The sequence below is a fragment of the Rhea pennata genome, chromosome 9, assembly GCF_028389875.1.
Source record: "Rhea pennata isolate bPtePen1 chromosome 9, bPtePen1.pri, whole genome shotgun sequence".
NCBI lineage: Eukaryota > Metazoa > Chordata > Aves > Rheiformes > Rheidae > Rhea > Rhea pennata.
This window is the reverse complement of record NC_084671.1, coordinates 2,836,696-2,857,871: the sequence shown is the minus strand read 5'-3', so window position 1 is coordinate 2,857,871 and position 21,176 is coordinate 2,836,696. Positions and strand designations below refer to the sequence as shown.

Here is a 21,176-nt window from a genome sequence, read left to right as displayed (position 1 = left end):
GGCCTGATACAAGGGCTTAAAGTTAGGGTTTATGGCTTTTTCAGTTGGTGATTTTTCCTTCTGCTCTAGATTTTAATTGTGATGACCAACAGATTCTAAAACGAGATCTTAATGTTGACCTGTATTTTCCTTGGGAAGACTTTGTTTTCATGTGCTTGTAACTTCTCGTTTGTTATAAGTTTTCTTAAACAAGCCTTTGTTGCTTAATTAAATTTATCATCGTAGGAGTTCAGCTAATTATTTCAACTACAAAAAACAGCGAGAGCAAGGTTAGGAAAAATACTGTCTCCTCCATATGAATAGAAGAAATGGGAAAAAATACAGAATGAGGAAAAAAATCTATGGAAAATACAAAAAATCGTGTAATTATGTTTCTATGAGAATGCATGTGCACATGAGGGTGTATAAATCCTATAATTGCCTGGCTTTTGGAGATCAGCTTGGTAAACTTTCTTATAATATAGCTTGCTCTTGCGTATGGTATGAACTGGTTTGCCTATCCCTGTCAACTTTTCTGCAGTGGTATTTTTATTTATTTTATTTTATTTTTACAAAAGTATGGGCCCTGAGAATTGTCCAGTTCTCAGCAAGTCATTAAGGCTTACCATCTTGATGACGTAGCTAGAGTAGGTTTTGTCTATTCAAAGCCTGCAGTTTACTGTCTTGCCCAGCTTCCCAGGACAGCACATTCCTTAGTTCTTCAAGCCAGTGTGGTGATCTGTATTTAGATAATTTCCGTGGTTCAGGGAGCCTGCTTTGTAGTAGGCCCTTGCATATCTTCTCGACATCTGGGGCCTTTGTCACTATTCCTGTTGTTAATTCGGATGCTACTATTTTGCTAGCAGTAGTGCAGTGCAAAGTAGAACTGAGTTCTGCAGGCTGTACTGCTATTAAAGCTAAACACCTTGTGATTATTACAAAGCAGTAGATAAGTCTGCAGTGGAAAGATAATGTGGGGTATTGTGGAAAAAAGATAGGATGTAATTTCTATTTTTTAAGTCAGTGGAGTAAATGCCAGATTGTGTGAATGTGCAGAGTATTAAACAAAACTGAGGGAGGAAGCAGGCCTGGAAGGGGTTGGTTGGTTTGTTTGTTTTTCTAATTCTGTTTTCTGAGAGAATAAGATTTCTATCATCACTCTTTGTTGCAGGGGGACTGGCTGGTGGGAAATCAGTAACTCTGGAGCTCCTTTGTGGGTTTCGGCTACCTCCGGAGGAGAGGGCATCTTTGGTCCCTACAGTTTTCATGGAAAGAGGCAGCTAGATGATGGGAAAAGGCCAAATTAGTGAGTGCCCTCGTTAAGGGGAGGCTGCAGCACTGGCTACAAAAAATCCACACAGGGAAGAATTGTTGTGAATGCCCCAAGTGAATGCCATGTGATTCTGAGCTGAAGCCCCTTCTTAGACAGCTGGGAGTCCAACAACAAAGTTGATTAGGTTTGCTGCTATTTGTGGAATGAGTTATTTTTACTACAATTAATTCACAGATTTTCATTTTTTGTCTTGCTCAAATTAGTACTTTATCTTCTTTCTTGTAGGGTATTTCTGCATAGTAATTGTCACTAAAACTAAGGGATCAGGTCTTAACATTGATAAATTCATTCTAAACATTCATTTTATGGAAGACTATTCATGAGATGTATTTACCAAAAAATCTTAGGTTTTTTGTTGTTATTGTTGTTGTGGAATTAAAGTACAGAATTGTACTAATCTAATTTATGAAAGAATAAATTAAGATAAAATTTATTAGAGAAATTTCAGAGATTTTTGTCTCCTGTTGTAAGATAACATTCTCAGTAGAGAGGACTTATCTTGCAGAGATTTCTTCTTTTTTTTTGGTGCATGTGCAAGTGAATTACTGCATTGTAAGTCTATGAACAAATTTTGTTTCTTAATTACTATTTTTAAACACTTCCAAGTTAAAATTTTGTTTAATTGTTACTTATATAGTACGCCTTACAGGCCAGGCCTGCAATTTTCCTGCAACAGCTAATTCATCTCTGTGATAAGGATTCCTGGAAATTGCTGAATCCAATGGAAATTGAGTGTAATGTCTTTCCAGGCTTGCATTAATTCCTGGTTGAACTCCAGATGTTTGTGAAATTAGAGCAAATGTAAATTTAATCCTCTTGGGTTTTCTTCTGAGTTGCATCTCTCTTGTGGGATATGTTCTCTTACTTTGTACTTACACTGATGTTGTTACTGCTTTTTTACAAAAGTAAAGAAAATGTTCAGTTTTGAAGTGCTTATTAAGCACAAATTTATAAGTGAATAAACCTATTTTTTCAACTTTCTGTTATTGGTAGTTTTACATTAAGTCAGCATTTAAGAGTCTATGAAAACTAATGAACAAAACATACATGTTTTATATTCTGTATTTGAATAGGCTGCTAATCTCCCGCTTGAAATTCTTCCAGAACTGGAGAGTCACTTTAAGCTTGAGAACAGCTTCTGGTTTCAAGACTTAATAAAAAGAAAAGACTAGTATTTTACAGATCCGAAGTTTAAAATAAGGTTACAGTTGCTTCACTTCTCCCTTTCTTAATTATATGTAAGAATACAACTAGTTCTAATTTTAAAGCCTCTGCTACCTGAGTTTTAAATTGAAGAACAGACGAAGACAGAGTAATGCATTGAAGTGTTGCTTTTGGAGCAAGCTGTATGTGTGTATGTAGTATAAAAACACAGACTCTAATGAGTCATATCATTTCACTGTTCTCAGCTGCAAACTCACATGTTGGAAAAGTAAATTACAGAAATAAAGATGGTGTCCATGAAAACTTGAATTTGGCCCTACTGTGCATAAGCATAACGATATGGTATTTAAATGCATGATTGTGTTTTTCCAGATGACTTCTGTCTTAGTGTCTAAGATGAACTTGCTCTTGTATGAAGAAATATTCTTCCCTGCTAGGCTGCAGTTTACTATGCTTCAATATTTGGAAGATGCTTTGTGAGTAAAGTAAGAGCTTATAAAATGGGAAAGGATGCAAAAGATTGTTAAATCAGTTGAATATTTCCCAGCATAATAGGATTTTATCCTGTATGTCACCTGTATTTGGTGACATGTCCCACTGTGATCTGGTAATGTGACATAAACCAAAGTATTCAGTTACTTACAAGTTGTTCTTTCATTTTAACTTATTTTTTCTTCTGTGTGTCAGTTTTAGGGGTTTGCTCTCAGGAGGATTTAGGCCTCTTAGATTCCACTTGGGTCAATGGAAATTATAGTTTAAATACATAAAATGCCATAGAATTTTATGTAATCTTAAAAAACAGTTCTCAGTGTTTCAGATTAGATACTGAAAATTGATAGATGCTTTTGAGCTTGGTTTTATGTTAGTTCTGTATTTGTGAAGCTCATTGGTTTTCCTAGGTATGTTAGTGAAATATATTTGTAATGGTTATGAAGAGCTCAGTCAGTTAGAGAGGGATACTTCAGGTAGTGACCTGAGAATATTAATAGTTCTATGATCAAATAGGATTTGAGTAGCCTGCAGTGAAAAAGGTCTTGGCTAAACAATGAACAAGCATCTTTTATACTTGGCATTGAATAAGACAGATGATCAGATAAAAGATTTTTTTTTTAAGTATTATATTAAAGCCAGAAAAGATCATGTTGACAATTTAGTCCGAGAAGATAGCATTAGTTGAAGAATTCCTCTGAATTCAATTATTGGTTTTACCTTGAGAATAATGTCAGAAAAAAATCTTGTTTTGATTTTAGAACATCCAACAAAATGAATTTTTAATAGGCAGTTGTTGATTTGCTATTCTATGAAATATTACTTATTCAAAGAATAATTCAAATTTCTGTGATTACAAAAAAAAAAAAAAAAAAAAAAAAAAAAAAAGAAGAAGACCCTATGATGGCAATACTGATGCTATGCATGCATAAACTGCCCTGGGTACTACATTATGCATTATATGAGAGATATGTAACTTTATTTGTGGTCTAGATAGATTTTTATCTCTATATTATCTCCTTATATATTCCTGTATCTGTAGTATTTCATGTGACTGACATTCTAGAATTTGTTTACTAGTTTTATCGTTAGCATCATTTTGAATGAGTGGAGGATTAAACCTAAGTAATAACTTTTATGAACATCTCACAGTATGTTTCTGATATGCCTTTAACGATTTTGTTGTGTGCAAACAATTTGGTTTTGTCTAGTAATGTGAGAATATTCCACGCTGCATCTTAATGATAATTGTTTCTGTAATTACATAATTCCATGTCTCTCTAATTAAAGGTAACATTTGGAATGAGGCCATCTGGTATCATCTAACAATGTGACCCTTAATTGAAAAGGATTATACAGAAATCAGTTACAGCTGTGGAAATTGTGTATCATAAATGCAAAAGTTATATAGTTAGGAAATAGAGCTGGACACCCATCTACTGTGGACTGGGAACGAGAGGGAGCTGCACAGACCTGGGAGTTGCAAACCCTTCAGTTCTTATACTTTCTTAAACCCATGGCTAAAAATTTCTTTCAGTCCTTCAGAAGAAAGAAAATAAAGGTCACGTTAAAAATCAGAGAATAGTTATATTTGTATTCTTCTGTTCTCTTATTCAGCAAAGTTGGGTACTGCTATATCCAAACCAGAATGTAATAGGAGGGAAATAATTGAGGAAGCAATAGTGCTAGATCAGAGACAACTCATGTGCAAAATACATTGTGATTAAAATAACAAAAGACAAGTATCTTAGAGCTGAGAGACAGTCCATACAAGAATGGAACCTAGAATAATGTATTAAAATGCAGAAGACTCAGTATTGAAAATTTTAAGAATCTAAGAGTTCACTAAATGAGGAAAAAGAGGTCTTAACCTAACTAATACCTTAAAAGAGGTATTAGTGCTGTGAATACAGAAAAATTGGATTAAGCAGATGTTCAGAATACTCTGGTCGGTATGAATATAACTGATAAGGGTAATCTTAAGCAAAAATGTATAGGTCAGTGTGTGATATTTCAGAATGGTCTGATCAAATAAACTGATTTTACCAGCAAAAGATTTTTAATACTGAGAGAAAGAATCAGTTGTATAATCTGGCATTGGGAGGGATTTGGCTGGATGATTGAACAAATTTTTTTATTTATGTGCTTAAAAGTAAAATGAAGACAAAGTTTAAGGAGTACTTGTTTGTGTATTACATTTTTTACTACTATGTAGGGTCTGTATTGATCAATACTACAGACAGCACCAACGTGTGGATCATGTTAATTTACTAACTAATCTACCAGAATGATTTTTGTTTGTTTTTGGTTTGTTTGGTTTCACGTCTTTTTTTTTTTTTGTTTAACTGAAATATGCAAAACATGGGAAGACAGAACACAGTAGAAGTTATTTCAGGCTTCTGGAAGCATGAGCCACTTAAACCTTACCATCTTAGCTCCTGTGATGTTACTGTGGATATAGCTGGATGGTGTTCCGTGTTATACCTTCTGTGCAATTCATAGCTAACTCCTTATCACCTGCATATGCATACTTGTTTAGATAATGTGCTTCTTCACTGAAATGGATGTGCATGTAGTTCCTACTTCTGGCTCTTCTGACCATTTGTTCTTTGTATGTTTTGCTTCTCTCAAATTTTTTTGGATAGGGTATTTTTATGTAGTTCAGGTGGCATTTTGGCATTAGTAGTGTTATCATTAAACACTTAAATTTCCTAAAAAGCTACTTCCCCCTGTATATGATAATGGAAATAGCTTACGGAGGCAGGCAAAACTAAATACAAAATGTTCCCTTTAACAGGTCAATTCTTTTTTCCCCAAAAAATGCCTGAAAGAACTTATCTTGATAGTCAACATACACCTTCACAAAAATGAGTGTATTGAAATCAGTTAACTTCTGGCTCTCGCAATAACTGTAAAGGGAGCGTGCTTTTATACTTGATTCCTGCCCAAAGTCGAATGCATCTGATGCCTCTTCAGTTCTTTTCGTCCCAGAATTGGAGCTGTGGAGCACCCTGTAAACCCCCACATTTTTGCTTTTTTGGGGGGAGCAAGAGAGGCATGTTTTTTACAGGGCAATGTTACTGATGGCAATCGTAAGCTTGTGGCTCCTTTGACATTCACTTTTGACTCTTTGCCATTGAAATCCTTTGATACATCACGTAACACGTGCTGGTGCTGTTTCGGCAAGATTGAGGTCACCGCTTCTTCAGAGCCTTTGTGCACAAGGAGAAGGAGTTAAAAAGTTAGCTGTGAATGGGAGTCTGAGGCTGGGGCAGCCCCAACCCTGGGCATCATGCACAGCATGCACCGCCGGGGCTGGGCTGAAGCCAGGCAGTCGCCGTGAGCTGGGTTGGGGTTGAGGCTGGAGACCGACACATGATTGTCCTAGTAGCTGTGTCTGCATTCAGTCATGACTTTCCCTAGCTGGCTGCATGGGAAGAGGCTTGCATGGGAGGAGGCCTGATCATTTTTATTTGGGCCCAAAGCTTTCCCAAAACCAATTTATACAAAATTGAACAAAAGTTGAAGAATTTTTGTTCTTTTCCATAGATCTTGGGACCTCTACTGATGAGTTGCATCATCAGATTACTTCAGGGATAATAATCTACCATACCAGTTTTCTTTAGATCAGAGTGACTTCCAAGGCCTCCTAAAATGGACAGCTAGATGCTTCAGTTTTCCTTAAGGAACACACTAAACACTGCTGCATTCTCCTGGAAACTTTTGCATTAGTTGGTGGCTGTTAGAAGGTTCTTTGAGTTGATGAAGGTACTCCATTGCAGCTCAGGTACCTCAGTTTCTTTCTTCGTGCTGCTTAATTTCTCCTGATAAGAGATAACTGATTTTCACGGGTTAAACTACCTTCTTTTTACCTTAACTCCATCATGCTTGTTCATAAGGGCTATGACCAAAAAAAAAAAAAAAACTCAAACCCCCCAAAACAAAAAACCTCAAATAAGTAATCCAAACACTTTTGAATTCCTTTGATAAATGAAAATATACTCTCCTTTTTCTCTGTTTTTTCCAAAATGCTGCTGTTCTGGGATACTGCTATTTAACCAGTATGCCTGTCTTATAACTAATATTCTCAAGCAAGAGGGTCATATGCAGTACGTTATTAATGGAAAGTTTGTCCCATCTCGAGTGATGGGGCATTTGCACACACTCAGTGTGAGGTATGTGTGTACAGTTTATCTCAAACAATTGTGGTCACTCTGAAAACTGCTTATATTGGCTCACTGTCTTGCAGATTAGATAAAATTTTTGAAGCGTTTTAGCTTTAAAGTAGTTAATTTGAATCACTGAGCTATTCTAAGCCATGCATTTGTTCTGCTGCATGTTTCCTTTGTCTGCTCTTTGGTCCAGTTAAAATTTGATCTTCCTGGATTTAAGCAACATCCCTCGTTTGGAAATAAAGACTTCCTCATGCTTCTGTTGAAACCATTAATAACTTTGTTTTTGGCTTCTGTGAATTTCCACAACAGCCCTATAATGAAAACAGTAATGCTTCCTCAGAGAAAGGCACTTGGTGATGGTCAGATTGTACTAGTTTTTCCATTATCCTTTTGCTATTGAGTGATTTTTCAGATCTTAAAAAAGAAAACTCAAGGACTCTCCTGAGGTACAGTGTATAAAACTCTGTATGTTAGCTTTCAGACAGTGAAATAACACTGAGGAGTTGTGTCCCCAGAAAAAAGGTGCAAGCGTTTAGAAGGATGTAAGTAAAATTTATGGGCAAAATAAAGATTATATATACCAAAAGGAAAAAAAAAATCAGCATGGCAGTTGGTTTACAAGTATTCTCTTTCTGCAGGAGACTATTTGTTTGGGCTTATCGTAGTTGTGAATAATACAACGGCATATTTCTTTTTTTTGTATTTTGTTTTTGTTTTGTGTTTATTTTTTAACCAAAAATGACACTGTTACTGTTGTAAGTACCTAAACACAAAATTAGATTTTTTTTTCTAACCTAAACTTTATTTAGGGAAATTCCACTTGATTTCAAAATCAGGAAGACTAGAGAAAAGTGTAGAGGCACACTGTGGAGCTGTACTTGCAGGAAGATGGAATTATGAAGGAACAGCACTGGTTACAGGTAAGCATACTTAAAATGTTTTGAAAACTAAAATAGTAGAACAGCTCTTTCAGAATAAAGCCCCCTTTTTTTTAATATACAAAGTTGACATACATGCCCTGAAAAAATGGAAGGGTACATAAATGTAGTATTAAACACAATTTATGAAATACAAGTACCTTCAATAGTATTTATGAAATGTGAGTATTTTAGGGGATTAATACAATAGAATGTTTTGGAGAAAATAATTTTAAAAATGAATCCTTGACATACATTTAAAAGATACAGACCTAAATTTCATAGCTTATATCGTAACTATATTGAATTTGAATAAGTCTATTAAGTGTGCATATACTGACCTAGCTTTAAATTTTCGTATGAGAAGGGGGGGAATGGAAACGCAAAATCCACAATAAAATGAAGTTAACTATAATTTCCAACTTTATTTTTAATGTCTCCATTAGCATTGGGGTTATAATCATCTTATGTGATAGAGATTAATTTTGTGATATTTGAGCAATGCTGTTTTAGAAGAATGTTCTCTGATTTTTATTTATTATTTTAACCTAAGGTAAAGCTAATAAAAACATTTATCTTTCTTTTAGTGATCCTATTTAAGTTACTCTGTTTACTGGAAAATAAATGTTTTTAATGTCAAAATATTAAGAGATTTCCATAAATATTTGGTGCTGCATAAAAGAGGATATTTGATTGATTTTTTTTCCCCCTTGTCTGTTACGAAAATGGTTGCTAAGTCAGTACCTATATATCCCTGCACATGGCATTGGAGGTTTTTTAGCCACCAGAATTTACTGAGGCCTCGTGGGTACCTTAGATGTTCCAGTGCTTCTTTCTCTTGATTATTTGGGTGGTGTAGATCCAGCTGCTAACTAACCCTTTTCTCCAAGAGGGCTGGGAAAGGATCTTCCAGCGTCTGTATCACCATGTGTCTTTTTGTCCTAAATCTTCTGGTAATTAATTGTGTTTGGCATTTTTGTCAAAAACTTCTAGATGTTAAGGAGACGCTAATTACGTTTCCTGTGATAGACTTCTCCTTAGTGGGATTTCTGTATGCAGCCTCCTGTTGATCTAGCACAGCTGATTTCTTTGGACAAATTCCAACTCAGTCCAGAAGTATTGAAGATAATTTTGGATCTGCTTGTTTCCAGACTCAGTCTGATTCTAAAATACTGCTTCAAGGAACTCAGTCTGGCATGTTCCTCTTAAATCCCAAAGGGTTCTTTTTAAAGAGAGATTTGCCTCAGGAATTTCTCCAAAGAAAAAATCAATATTGTTTTTTCAATCTTCTTTTAGAAAGACTCCGTGATACTTACAGGGAATATGTGAATTCATCACCATATCCAAACAGTGTACTCTGCAAAGATCTGCTACTCTTATACTGCAACTATGCTAGGAGGAATAGTGAATCATTGATGACAGTGTATCAGTTAAAATATTCTTTGAAGTTCTATTTTAACAGTATTGGGTGTACATAAATAAGATCTTTTAAGTAGTTTTTGTTACTTTTTAAAATATTTAAAGCTAAATCTGCCGTAGATAAAAACCTGAAATCTGGTAAGTAAATTACCTGTGAAAGGAGAAATGGTATTAAGAGTCCTGAACCTTTTTACTGAATTTAGGAGGTTTAAGTAAAGACACAGAGCTATGCTTTCAAAATATGATAACACATTAGGAGATCTGTATTCCTTACGTACACATAACTAACTTTTCTGTATAGTGTATAAGAACTTTAATAAGTTAACTGAGTTTCTTTGTAACATGCAAATGTATTATAAAATTTTAACTTTCTAAATGGAGCCTTTGGTTATCTTCAGTTTCACCATTTATCAACTGTGAAGTGTCCAGTTTAATACATAAAAATCTGCTCCTGCTCTCTTTGGACTCCTAAGAGGCTCATATAATCACCTCCTGGGCCGCTGAAGTGTAAATAGATGAGGTGTACTAGTAATGTTGAGTAGAAAATAGAAGGCTTGGGGTATTTAAATAGCGATGGGATTTCTCTTCCAGGAGCAGCTTCAGATAAGAAAACTATTGGGAGTATCAGGAAAGGAAAAGATTTGTTGATAATGGCAGAAGAACAATCTTAAATATTTTTCTTTTAACTATTATCTGTTTTCTTGTTAAGAAGACTACCTAAACAATATTTACTGGTAGAATGACCTGGGGTTTTACATAAAAATATTTTAAATATTTCCTAATAAATACCCTAAGTTTACAATTGCTGTAATTATTAGATCTATTACTTCTTGTAAGTTGATGATTTCTGTAACTCTCTGTTTACAGTTGGTGAAGATGGTCAAGTAAAAATCTGGTCTAAAAGTGGAATGCTGAGATCCACTTTAGCTCAGCAAGGTAAGTTAATTTTCTTAAAGTTCAGTTAGAACTTTTTATTTTGGGTATATAAAATATATTGAAATTACAGACCCTAAAGCTGACAGTAATGGTTTAATTAAGGTTTTTAAGGCCTAGGTCAGCTCCACTGAAATCAAAGATAAATCCGTAGCTGAATTCAGTAGGAACTGCATCTTTGACTTTATGTTGGTAGGTAGAAATTCTGACTTTCAGCTTCATTACCTGAACTGCTATGTTCTCATTAAATTGTTCAAAGCTACGCTTAAAAGGCCTCTTTTTGAATAAGAGTGTTTGACTGTTAAACAATTTATTATCAAATTGTAAAATCAGTAGAAGAATAAAACTAAATACAATCTAGTGCATAGACGCATTTAGTGCTCCCATTGTGTTCTTATGGACCTACTGTATGTCCTTATATACCGCTCTCAGAAGTGGTATTCCATTCTTGTCTAATATTATCATTATGGATTTCGTCATTCTTACTATGATAGAACAATTACAGATACTGTATTGTAATTTTTATTGTGGAACTCCGTGTCTGACTACAATAACACTTATTTCCTTTACTCACCGCTAAACGAGTTAGCATTTTTGGTCAGTGTTTTCAAAGGAGGAGCTTCTCTGCTAAAAATAGCTGATAAGATCTGTTTAGTCTATTTCTAAATTACCATATCTATTACGAATTTTCTATCAGGTGATTTTTTTTTTCAGGATAAGGCACAATCATCATCTTTCTTCTTTTCACGCTGATGTGCTAACTACAACCCATAAAAGTTTTTCAGTGGTGTTCACACTTTATTTTGGCTTGGTCTAGATCAGTTGGCAAAATATAAAGAAATGGGTAAAATACTCATCTCATTTTTATTACTGAATTATAATTTTCCTGTTATGAATACAAAATAGTTTTTGTTATAGCTTCCAATTTTTCTATTTTAAGTTTTGAAACATTTACTTTTTTGGCTGAAGTGGTTATAATCAATCCCTTCCTCCAGACAGTTTTCTTTTGAGTGATAAATATAACGGAAAACTGTTCAATTTTGGTTTTTAATAAGGTGAATATCTTCAAGAAAAAAGCATTTTCTGAAATAAAAGTATTTTACAATATTTCCAGACAACTGCTTCAGTTCTACCCTCAGGATTCAGGAGAGATGAAAGAATCAACGAATTCAAAATAGATCAATTTTTTAATACCATGCCACTGACACTTATGGTGAAGCTGAAAAAAAAATTCTAAAAGCATTACAAGAATGCTTGAAAGATGAGAAAAAGTGTTTATAGGTTAGCTCCTCTGTACTTTAAAGCTCCTAACAGCCCTAGTTCAACAATCTACTTAACCCAGTAACTAATTTAATATATACAAAGAGTCCTATTGAAGCGAAGCGATTCCTGTGCTTAAGTTCTTTGTTGAACTGGGGCCATAGAGAGCTAACCTCCGTCTTAGCTTTGTAACTACAGTTTTATGTGTACTAGAGCATTGCAGTTATTTTTATTTAAGTCAATTTAAAATCGCATTATTTTAAAGTGTAACACTGCAAGCTGCAAATATATTTTATAGACATCTGATATTCAAAACATTCAAATTTTTATAATCATAATTTCTAACATTTATGTACTATTTCAGTGATATAAAGCTAGATTTTGTTTTTCAGACTTCATACGTTGAAATCATGTGACCTTTTGACATTTTTAAGAAACCACATGCACCTGGGGTTGGGTTAAATGTCAGACCCTTATCTCTTTCTAAAACAAATTATCTAAATTCTTTCAACCTGTTGAAGGCATTTTAACCACAGCAGTAAAGGTAAAATGTATTTCAGTTCTGTTAAGGAAGTTCATATTCAGATGTAATGTATTTTTCATGCTTACAGTGTAAGAAGATAAGCCAACAAAACTATATTTTTTGGAAAAAAATGTTGAATAACACAATGCACTCTACAGCATTTCTCAATTCATATATTTTAAATTTCTTATGTTTAACTGTGCTTATTTGAAGTATCAATTTGATGAAGCTTATAAAGTAAGAGCCTCCTTCAAGTTTGATAAAAGCAGGTTGAATCTCTATTGATTTATCAGAGCTTCTGGTGTAGTGTAAGGGAAGAATTGGGTCCCCATGGCATAATTGTTTTTTTGTATTTGTGTTTTAAAGTAAGATCCTGTGAGGCTCAAATGCCCTTTAAACTTTGAATTTGTAGGATCAGATTCCTGCAGAACATTCTGTAAGTTGCTGACATACCTGGCATCAAGATAGGATTGTGCAGAAATTTTATGTTGTTTAAAAGAAGTATATTATGTTTGAGCTAATTTTATACTTTCTTTATCATCTCCTGAAGAAATGAAAGGATTACCATTGCTAACATTCTTTCTACTCATTCCTCTCTTTGTATTAGAAATAAATTTTCTGACTCTTATCTTTGAATAATGGTCCACATGCCTATTCTATCTTTGGATTTTTATTCACTACAAAAACATGAATTCAGACTTTTTTTCCCCCTTTTTTAGCCTTTTCAGTACTTCTATAGAGTGTTCTGGCCCCATGTCCTTCCATCATGTTGATGTATGGAATAAAGTTAGTCTGCCCCAGTAGCCTCTATTGCATTAAGCTTCTGGCTGTAACGTACTGCTGTTATGGCTGCATTGTTCTTTGAGCCTCATCTTGCTTTTGTTTCTCCTTTTCCTTAAACAGAAAGCTTTTTAAAAATTGCTGTATTTACAATCCTTTGGGCTTCCAGCTGATGCTGTTCACTGATATAGGTGGATGAGGTAATGTTTTCCCATGGCTTCCTTTGGTATATGTTGGTAGCCCACATGACTGTGCTTAAAACAGCATTGTATCTGTGTATTCCGTGATGCATGCACTGCAGCATGACTCTGTGCTCAAAGTGGGTCTCTTCCTTTGGACACTGGAGTAGCATGTGCAAAGAGTCAAAGACCTACATAAGAAAAAAAGAACAACTTTAACAGCAGAAATTTTTATGGCACCTTGTAGACCCTGACACTAAGATCATTTGGAGCAAAGCCCTATAGGGTCTGTGTCGCTATAAGGCTCAGTGGTGCCACCAGCACTGAGTTCTTCACGGACCAACTATCTGGTCAGTAGGACCAGTGCTGAGCTCACAGTTACATAGTCTCTCTTCAGATCAGTCTTTTTGCAGAATCGCTTTTGGTGAGGCTCAAAAACTACTGGCTCTGGAACCCTCATCATCCCCTGCAGGATCAAAGGTATTAGTTGTGGCAACAAAAAGAAGAAAATTAAGAAGCAGAATGCAAGTGTGTCTTTTTCATTACTAGAAAGATTATTTCTGAAACACCATTTCTTTAGCTCATCCCATCAATGAATCTGGTAACTTTGCCGATAACTTTACTCTTTCTCCAAGATCTGAGAACCTTAGTGGACAAACAAGTCTTATGGATCCACTCTAAGTATTTAATTGGAACTAGGCTTATGCTGGAGCACCGGTGTTCTTAATGTGAGTCACAAAACACACTGGTCCTCTAACATCGAGGCAGAAGATCAGGTGGTATTTCAGTTCTCAATCTTCAAGCTGCAAGTTGATTACTTCCTAAGGGTATGTGGTTTCCCTTGCATTCCTTAGCTTCCTCTACCCTGTTAGCTATTTTAATGTCCCTCATTTCAGGAAAGACAGGTATAATTCCTTACAGGAGAGTCGTATCTTAAATTCACCGGTTGACTTTCCTTCTTGTGCTATGAAAACGTAGTTTCTTTAACAGTGTTTGGTGAAGGACTTCATCATACCCTTTATAAAACACATACGCATTATACAGGCCAGTTCAGTCCTGCTTTTTGATGCTAGGTGAAGCCATGATTTCCCTGTATAAAATAATATAACAGTAATTATTTACCACTTAAATACCGATATCCACAGACTTATTGTTTCTATATTACGTGTTTTACCAGTTTACCTTGGATGGATCTGTAGTTCTTCAGATGATCTCTGTCACCTTTCTTTCAAGCTAACGTTGTATTTGTAAACTTCTACTCTTAAAGTTTTATCTTTCTTGAGTAGTATCTTCTAATCATGCCGACTTTTCTTGGTGGGGTTCCAGTGACTGGTATGCCCCTGTAATCTACCATTCGTACTTCTGAATTCCTCTGGAGCCCCAGAGCAGCATATCAGTAATACCGGGCAGTATGAAATGAATTTAAATGTATTTTGTCTGATGCGTCTTTGCAAGGTAATAAAGACTTTATTTTTACATCATTGTAAGAATGCTTCTCTGTATTCATTAAGTACTTAAAACTATGGCTTACTACTTTTAGACCTGTTACTGCAGAGGTAGCACAGGTAGAATAATTTGATTCTGTTCATCCTTGTGTGTCAGCAGCAGAGATGCCTGCTCTTGTTATCTGTGTAATTACAGTCAAAACAGCACTGTTGTTTAAAAGTTGATGATGGAAGACTTTTAGCTCTTAGTCTTTTATTGTTGGTAATAAAAAAAGGGAGGAAAAAAACCGCTTCAACTTTACTAAGAGATTCTAGGTTAAGTTTACAGTGTGATAGTAGATGAAACATGTTTTTTTTTTTTCTTATAAATTGTGCACATTAGAGTTGAGAATAACTTAATATTACACCTGTTTCATTTATAGTCATTATTGTATTACATTATCTAAGGCTGTTGTAGTTAGAAGAGTACTTACATCCTGATTGTGTTTTACATAACAATAAATACATGTAAGTACATAAATACATCTGGCTTACATGCTGAGAAAAGCATGAAGTAGTAATGTGAATAATTGCTGTGTAGGTTGCCTTTTCGGTTACTAAAACCAAAATCATAACTATTGCAATATATACATTTTAATTACACTGTAATTATTGTGAAGTGGGACTTGTTTTTTAAGGGACAGAGGTATTCAAGATGCAACTTCTATTTTTGTGTTGCCACAAAGGGACATAAAATTGTATGAATTAATATTTTTGTTGCCATGGATGGAAAACATCTCATACAGAGGTACTGTTACAATTAGTGAAGAATTTGCTATGGCCGAAAGCATCAGTGACTGCTCAATCACTCTTGCACCCAACCTTAGCTCTTTCTCTCTCACACCAGTGGATGATTGGTCCACTGGAACTGGCCACTGGATTGATTCACTGAGATTAGTATCTGCTAGTAGAGCACCAAGATGTGAAAAAGCCCACTTTGCAGCTTAGTGCTGATGTTCCTTCTTCAGATATCTCAGCCCACTTTTTCTACTTTTGTCACATAGTGTTTTTTTTTTCCTGAAATTGTTTGTCACCAATGCAATTCACTCCGTTTTTTTCTGCTGAATTTTTCTTTCTACAGCAATGCAATGTATTATCTGTCCTTCCCCAAGTTCTTGCTAAGTGCAGGAGGAAAAGAGTTGACTTAGCTCCTGCTGTTAAGCCCTGGAAATTATAGCTAAGTAATTAGCCATTTTTATATTTAAATGTTCGGTTTAAATATAAAAATCTTCTGGCTGTTTAATTAGCATTAAAACAGGACAAAAATTAGTTTATTTTGAATTTCTGTATACAGCTTTGTCATTTTCAACACAAATTGCTGCCAGCAGGAAAATAGCTGGTACCAGATTTACTTAATATATGTTATATGTTTCTATGAATTGTCTCTTACTGACTTACTGTAGTTGAAAAGTAACAATCCCCTGCCCAAAAGATGCATGATAATTACATCATTCTGTAGTTCTAAACAAAATAATAAATATCTTCCTAAAGTAAAATACGTGAATTACAAAAATATTCAGGAGCAGTGACACCAGATCTCAGTTTAGAGTTTAAATATTTGAAAGCTCAAGTCAAACGTAATGTGCTGAATTGATAGCTATAATAAAATCAGATTTTTGTTCAGAGAGAAAATTTGAAGGTTGAAGAACCGGTAAGAGATTAGATGATGTTAGGACAGATGATACATCCAATCAGTTGACTGTCTAAATCTCATCAAAATACTCCCATCAAAAGAGAATGCCTGAGTCACTTTTAGAAATGGAAAAATGCCAAAAGTGTCTTTGAAAATTTTTCACGGTAAGAGCATTTTCTTAAGGCTGTTAGAGTTTTGTATTACCATAAATGATAGATGTACTAAAAATGGTTTATTCACTCAATTTTAATTAATTAGATCAAATTAATAGTTATCAACTAAAATATAATTGAATCCCTAAGAAAAGCATATTTCTGAGACTAAAGGAGAATTTATTTCTATTTTCCTCTCCTAAAATTCTTAGGTTGTCAAGTACAAATGTTTAGAGTATAATAATTGCTCTTTCTGAGTTTTTTTTTTTCTGTTGTAGAACTTTTTGAGTCTAGCTCTAGTGGCTTTAGTTTAGGTGCGCCATTAATACCGTTTGAGGTTCCTTAGGTTATTCTGCCTAATCTCCAAATATATTCCAGGAGGAGGTAGATTTCCTTAAGGTCCTGTATCATGTCTGTAAGTTCCACGTGGATATCTTAGGGTATACTAGGCAAATCACATCACTCTAGATACTCATGTTTAGACATTTGAATTGCTTCTTCAAAGGCCTCATTTCTGCTAGTGAGAATATTAAGTCTGTTAGGTGAAAGACGAAAGTCCTGAAATAAGCAGTCACTTTCCCATTTCCAAACATTTGGAAGCAAGTTCTACAAAAATTAAAAAAGAATGATCTGATGTGGCTTGTTACAGAGGAACCTCCTGGCAGTTTTATACCCACTGTTTCCTGATTCCTTGTAATACTGAAGCTATGTTGAAACATGCTATCCATTCCTACAGGGATGTTGCTGTGGCAGAAATAAACATTTGGACATGCTCTTTATTTAATTTTCTTCATTTTATTTGCTTGGAATCAAGCAGAGTAATACATTGATTCTTTGTCTTCAGAGGAGAGCAATCCTGTCGATTACTAAAATTGGCAGGTCTGTTTTTTTTTCCCCTGGATGTTTTTTCCATGCAATTTTTCACTTTTTTTTTTCAAAAAGATCTTTTAAAACTGCAACATTTTGTGTTTTCAAAACAAAACACTCTGTTTTATTTTGGCTACATCATTCTGGACTTTTTATTCTGCAAAACATCTTTCCACTTAATTGGGAAAAATCTATGAAGTTTGCAAGCCACTCTTTCTAGTTTGATCTGCTGTTAATTCATTTTGTAAGTTGTTTATGTATGGGATATTTGTTCTTTTCTTGTACACCAAAACAAAAAAAAAATGCATTATGATACAGTCTAAGTTATGGAGCTTAAACATCTTCTAAAGAGTAATTCAGGTGCAATACAAGATACTTTTTTACCCATAATGGCTATTCCTAAGTGTTAGGGTGATTGTTTTCATGTTGATTTTCTTTTTCAGTAGCAACTGTGAATACAGTTGCATCAAAGAATACAAGATCAAATAAATAAAAAAGGCAGCTCTTATTGTTTGTTTTTTGGAATTGTGTAGAATTGAATTACAAAAAACTTTACAAATAGCATGGTAAATGGCAGTAGACAATGATATTTGAGAAAGATACAATATTAAGAGCACAGTGCTAAAATGATAGGTGGTAGTTTGTTGGACCACATACCTGATTTTCTAGCTTTATTTTTGATACAGATATTTCCTGGCTTTAAATTAGATATTGGTCAGTATCACAGCAGAGGTCTCAGCACTTGATGTAATCATATTGTAGGTATTCTGGCAGGCAGGTTCTGGGGGGGCATTTCAAGGTGAATGTGAAATGGTTTTGCAGATATTTATAGGAAATGCTTTCAAATCTGATAGAAAGCAGGAGAGAAGATCTGAAGATTTGGCAGCTGAGCATTGAAGGCTTGACCTTGTGGACTGATCAATGGAAGAGTTAACATTTTAATACTTAATGCAGGATGTCACGATGCAGATAGGCCTTATAAGTAAATTGGCCATGAAGGGTTTTGTCTGATACAATAAAGAAAATAAAACAAATGGAGAAGGGCAACAAAAATCTTTTCAGCATCCTGGTTAGCCATGAGGCAAGGGAGTCAGTACCTCCAGGTGGCATAGAAGCACGTTAAAGCTGAAAGACTACCCAAAGCTGAGAAGGAAGATTTCATCTTACTTTGTTCAAATGTGTCTTGCAAGAAATTGGTCAGATTTTTTGAGAGAGGAGGAACAGGAAAATAATTCATAATGTAGAGATAAGGTTCAGCGAAGCCAGAGCAGCAAAACTGTTTTGCTGTGAGGACACTTTGGGTGAAGAAGAAAAGGAAATCTTACAAAAAAAGAAATACGGTGATATGAGTTCTTCCAGAGATGGTTTTACAGTGAGTGTGAAGTGAAGAAGCAAGTGGTAAATGTAGTTGGAGCTAGTGGGATAGACCTTGCAATAAAATAAGTAGGTCTTAAAAGTTACATCATGCATAGGAAGGATTGATAGGTACAGTACATGGAAAGGAGAACATTGTGAATACTGTAGCAATAGTTAAAGTCATACACATTTTCAGTAACCCAGATGTTGTATCAGACAAATCATTGATTCATCATTAGTTTTTGTGAGGTCTATGGTTGATTTGTTAGTGTTAAATTTAAAGTAATCCTGTTGAAAGCTGTAGATGTTTGTTTACTAACTTATCTACAGTTATAGAAGTACTGGAGGCGAATAGTTGCCTCTGGGTTGGCCTTCTCCCACACTTGGGTTTTTGATGCATGATTTTGAGTAACTAGTTTAAAGTATCTGTACCAGTTTCTGTGTAATTGATCAGACAAGTCTTCATAAGAAATATTTTCTTTCATATCATCTACAGGAACACCAGTGTACTCAGTAGCCTGGGGACCCGATTCTGAAAAGGTTCTCTATACATCAGGAAAGCAGCTGATTATTAAACCTCTTCAGCCAAATGCTAAAGTTTTACAGGTATCATTAATATAAAATCATGTATGTACTGACTTTTGCAAGTATTAATTTAGAATCAGGTAAAAAAATTTAAAGGAATTAAAAGTAAGGCTGCGTTAATGTCAGTGGGTGTACTTAGTCCAGTTTTTAGAGTAAAACTAGTATATTTGGAGAATTGCTGCCTGTAGTTCTAGCATGTTATATTCTTCTCTTGACTTTGTATAGTGCCTTTACTTTGTTAAACAAAACTTCAAGATATATTCTGATTTGATACTAATCATATACACATCTGGCAGTACCACTTAAGGTTGTCTCACACTTCCCATGTGAAAATGTTTTTCAGTTTCCTATAATCTTGCCAAACAAAAAACATTTGTGTTGAAATTTGCCCTGCAGCACATCTGCCACTCTTTTTTGCTCTCCTATTTTAACCAGACTTCTTCATTTTTTGAGAATAAGGGAATTGTTCATTTCCTAAATTAGATTTATTTGACAATTTCTGCTATTGATAAGCTTGAGGCCTTTGAGCAAGCATTTCCTTTTTTATAAATAAAGAAAAGGCAGAAAGATGCAGAAGCCTGTTTCTATTTGTTATGAAAAGGGACAACAATACAGAATCCATAGTGTGGAACATCTTTTAATGTAGATTGTTATGCTTTTGTTCTACCTTGTTCTAGACTGTATTTGATCTATTATTTTTCATAGGAGATAATATCTGTGCATTTTTATGGTTGGAAACCCTGATCTAGTTTGGGCATGTGGATGCTACTGAATGATAAATATTAAAAGTTGTCAGACTTGTTGCATCTTTTGTTAATTTATTTTCTTCCATTTCAGTGGAAAGCCCATGATGGACTTATTTTAAAAATTGACTGGAACTCTGTCAATGATCTTATTCTGTCTGCAAGTGAAGACTGTAAATACAAGGTGAGCACTTGTTAACTTTTTAAGGGAAACTGAATTACCGAAAGGGTTATTTTTAGGCAGTCTGATGTTTTATAATTTTAATAACACTTACAAGCTCAAATTTAAAGGAGAAGTCTTTCAGGTTCAGGAAAAGCTTACTACCTTAAGCTGTAATAATACAGCCCACTCTATCTAGTAGCGTAAAATTACAAATGTTTGCTGTCAGAAGAAATACGTCAGAATAAAAATAATTAAAATGTAGTGGAAACAAACTTCCAAAGGAAAATGTGTAGAAGTGTAACAATAAGTGCTTGCAATAATGTAAACTATAATAAGTACTATAATAGGTACTGAGAAAAGTAAGGAAATTTTAAGATTAGTGGATATAAAGTAATTGTCTTCTGTTACAGGAATATTAGTGAATAACTTAGGAAATTGTATGATTGGAATATTGTATATCCAAAATAGAAAGCACATGCTGTATTTCTTCTCTTAATTACAAACTTATTTTTAATTTTACAATATGTTTGTTTATTCTTTCTTTCTCTTAAGAGTGCATGATGGCTTTGATACAATCATTCAAAAGAGTGATACAATCATACAAAAGAGTTGTATTCTTTTTTTAAATTTTCTATCAAAGTGTTAAAAACAAATTATTCTGTAAATTAATTTGCTGGTCTTCATTTGATTACAATCAGTTATAAATTCTCTTTGGTCTGGAAGTTTGCAGAGTTGTTTTCCACTGTTGGAAAACAAGTGCAATTAGAATAATCCTTGTGATTCTGTTAGAGAGTTACAGTAAAGTGCAGGAAACAAAAACTCAGTTGTTAGTTCAAAATATTTTATACAGAGCATTGTAACATTTGCCACAAGATTAAAGCAAATTCCGTTGTATCGAACAAACCAATATTAATGGTGAGCAGCCTTTAATGAAAGAAAAACTACAATATTAGATGTGGTTTTCCAGTTATACAAAAGTGTTTTAAAATAGCTTAGAAGTATAAATATAATTCTACAGAACATTAGTTGGTCTAAAATTCTA

General features: G+C 34.4%; 1 protein-coding gene across 4 annotated transcripts in view; it reads left to right on the top strand.

Moving 5' to 3' along the window:
• The window catches only part of IFT80 (intraflagellar transport 80), a 62,686-nt gene that overhangs the window by 6,149 nt on the left and 35,361 nt on the right, over positions 1 to 21,176 (top strand). For 3 of the 4 annotated variants that reach the window (XM_062582520.1, XM_062582519.1, XM_062582522.1), the window contains exons 5-8: positions 7,950 to 8,060; positions 10,344 to 10,412; positions 19,140 to 19,249; positions 20,066 to 20,155. In XM_062582520.1, the coding sequence (XP_062438504.1) occupies positions 7,950 to 8,060; positions 10,344 to 10,412; positions 19,140 to 19,249; positions 20,066 to 20,155 (380 nt within the window). Of the gene's footprint in view, positions 1 to 6,708; positions 6,753 to 7,949; positions 8,061 to 10,343; positions 10,413 to 19,139; positions 19,250 to 20,065; positions 20,156 to 21,176 lie in introns of those variants that run through there. The other variant, XM_062582521.1, reaches the window with a different exon arrangement.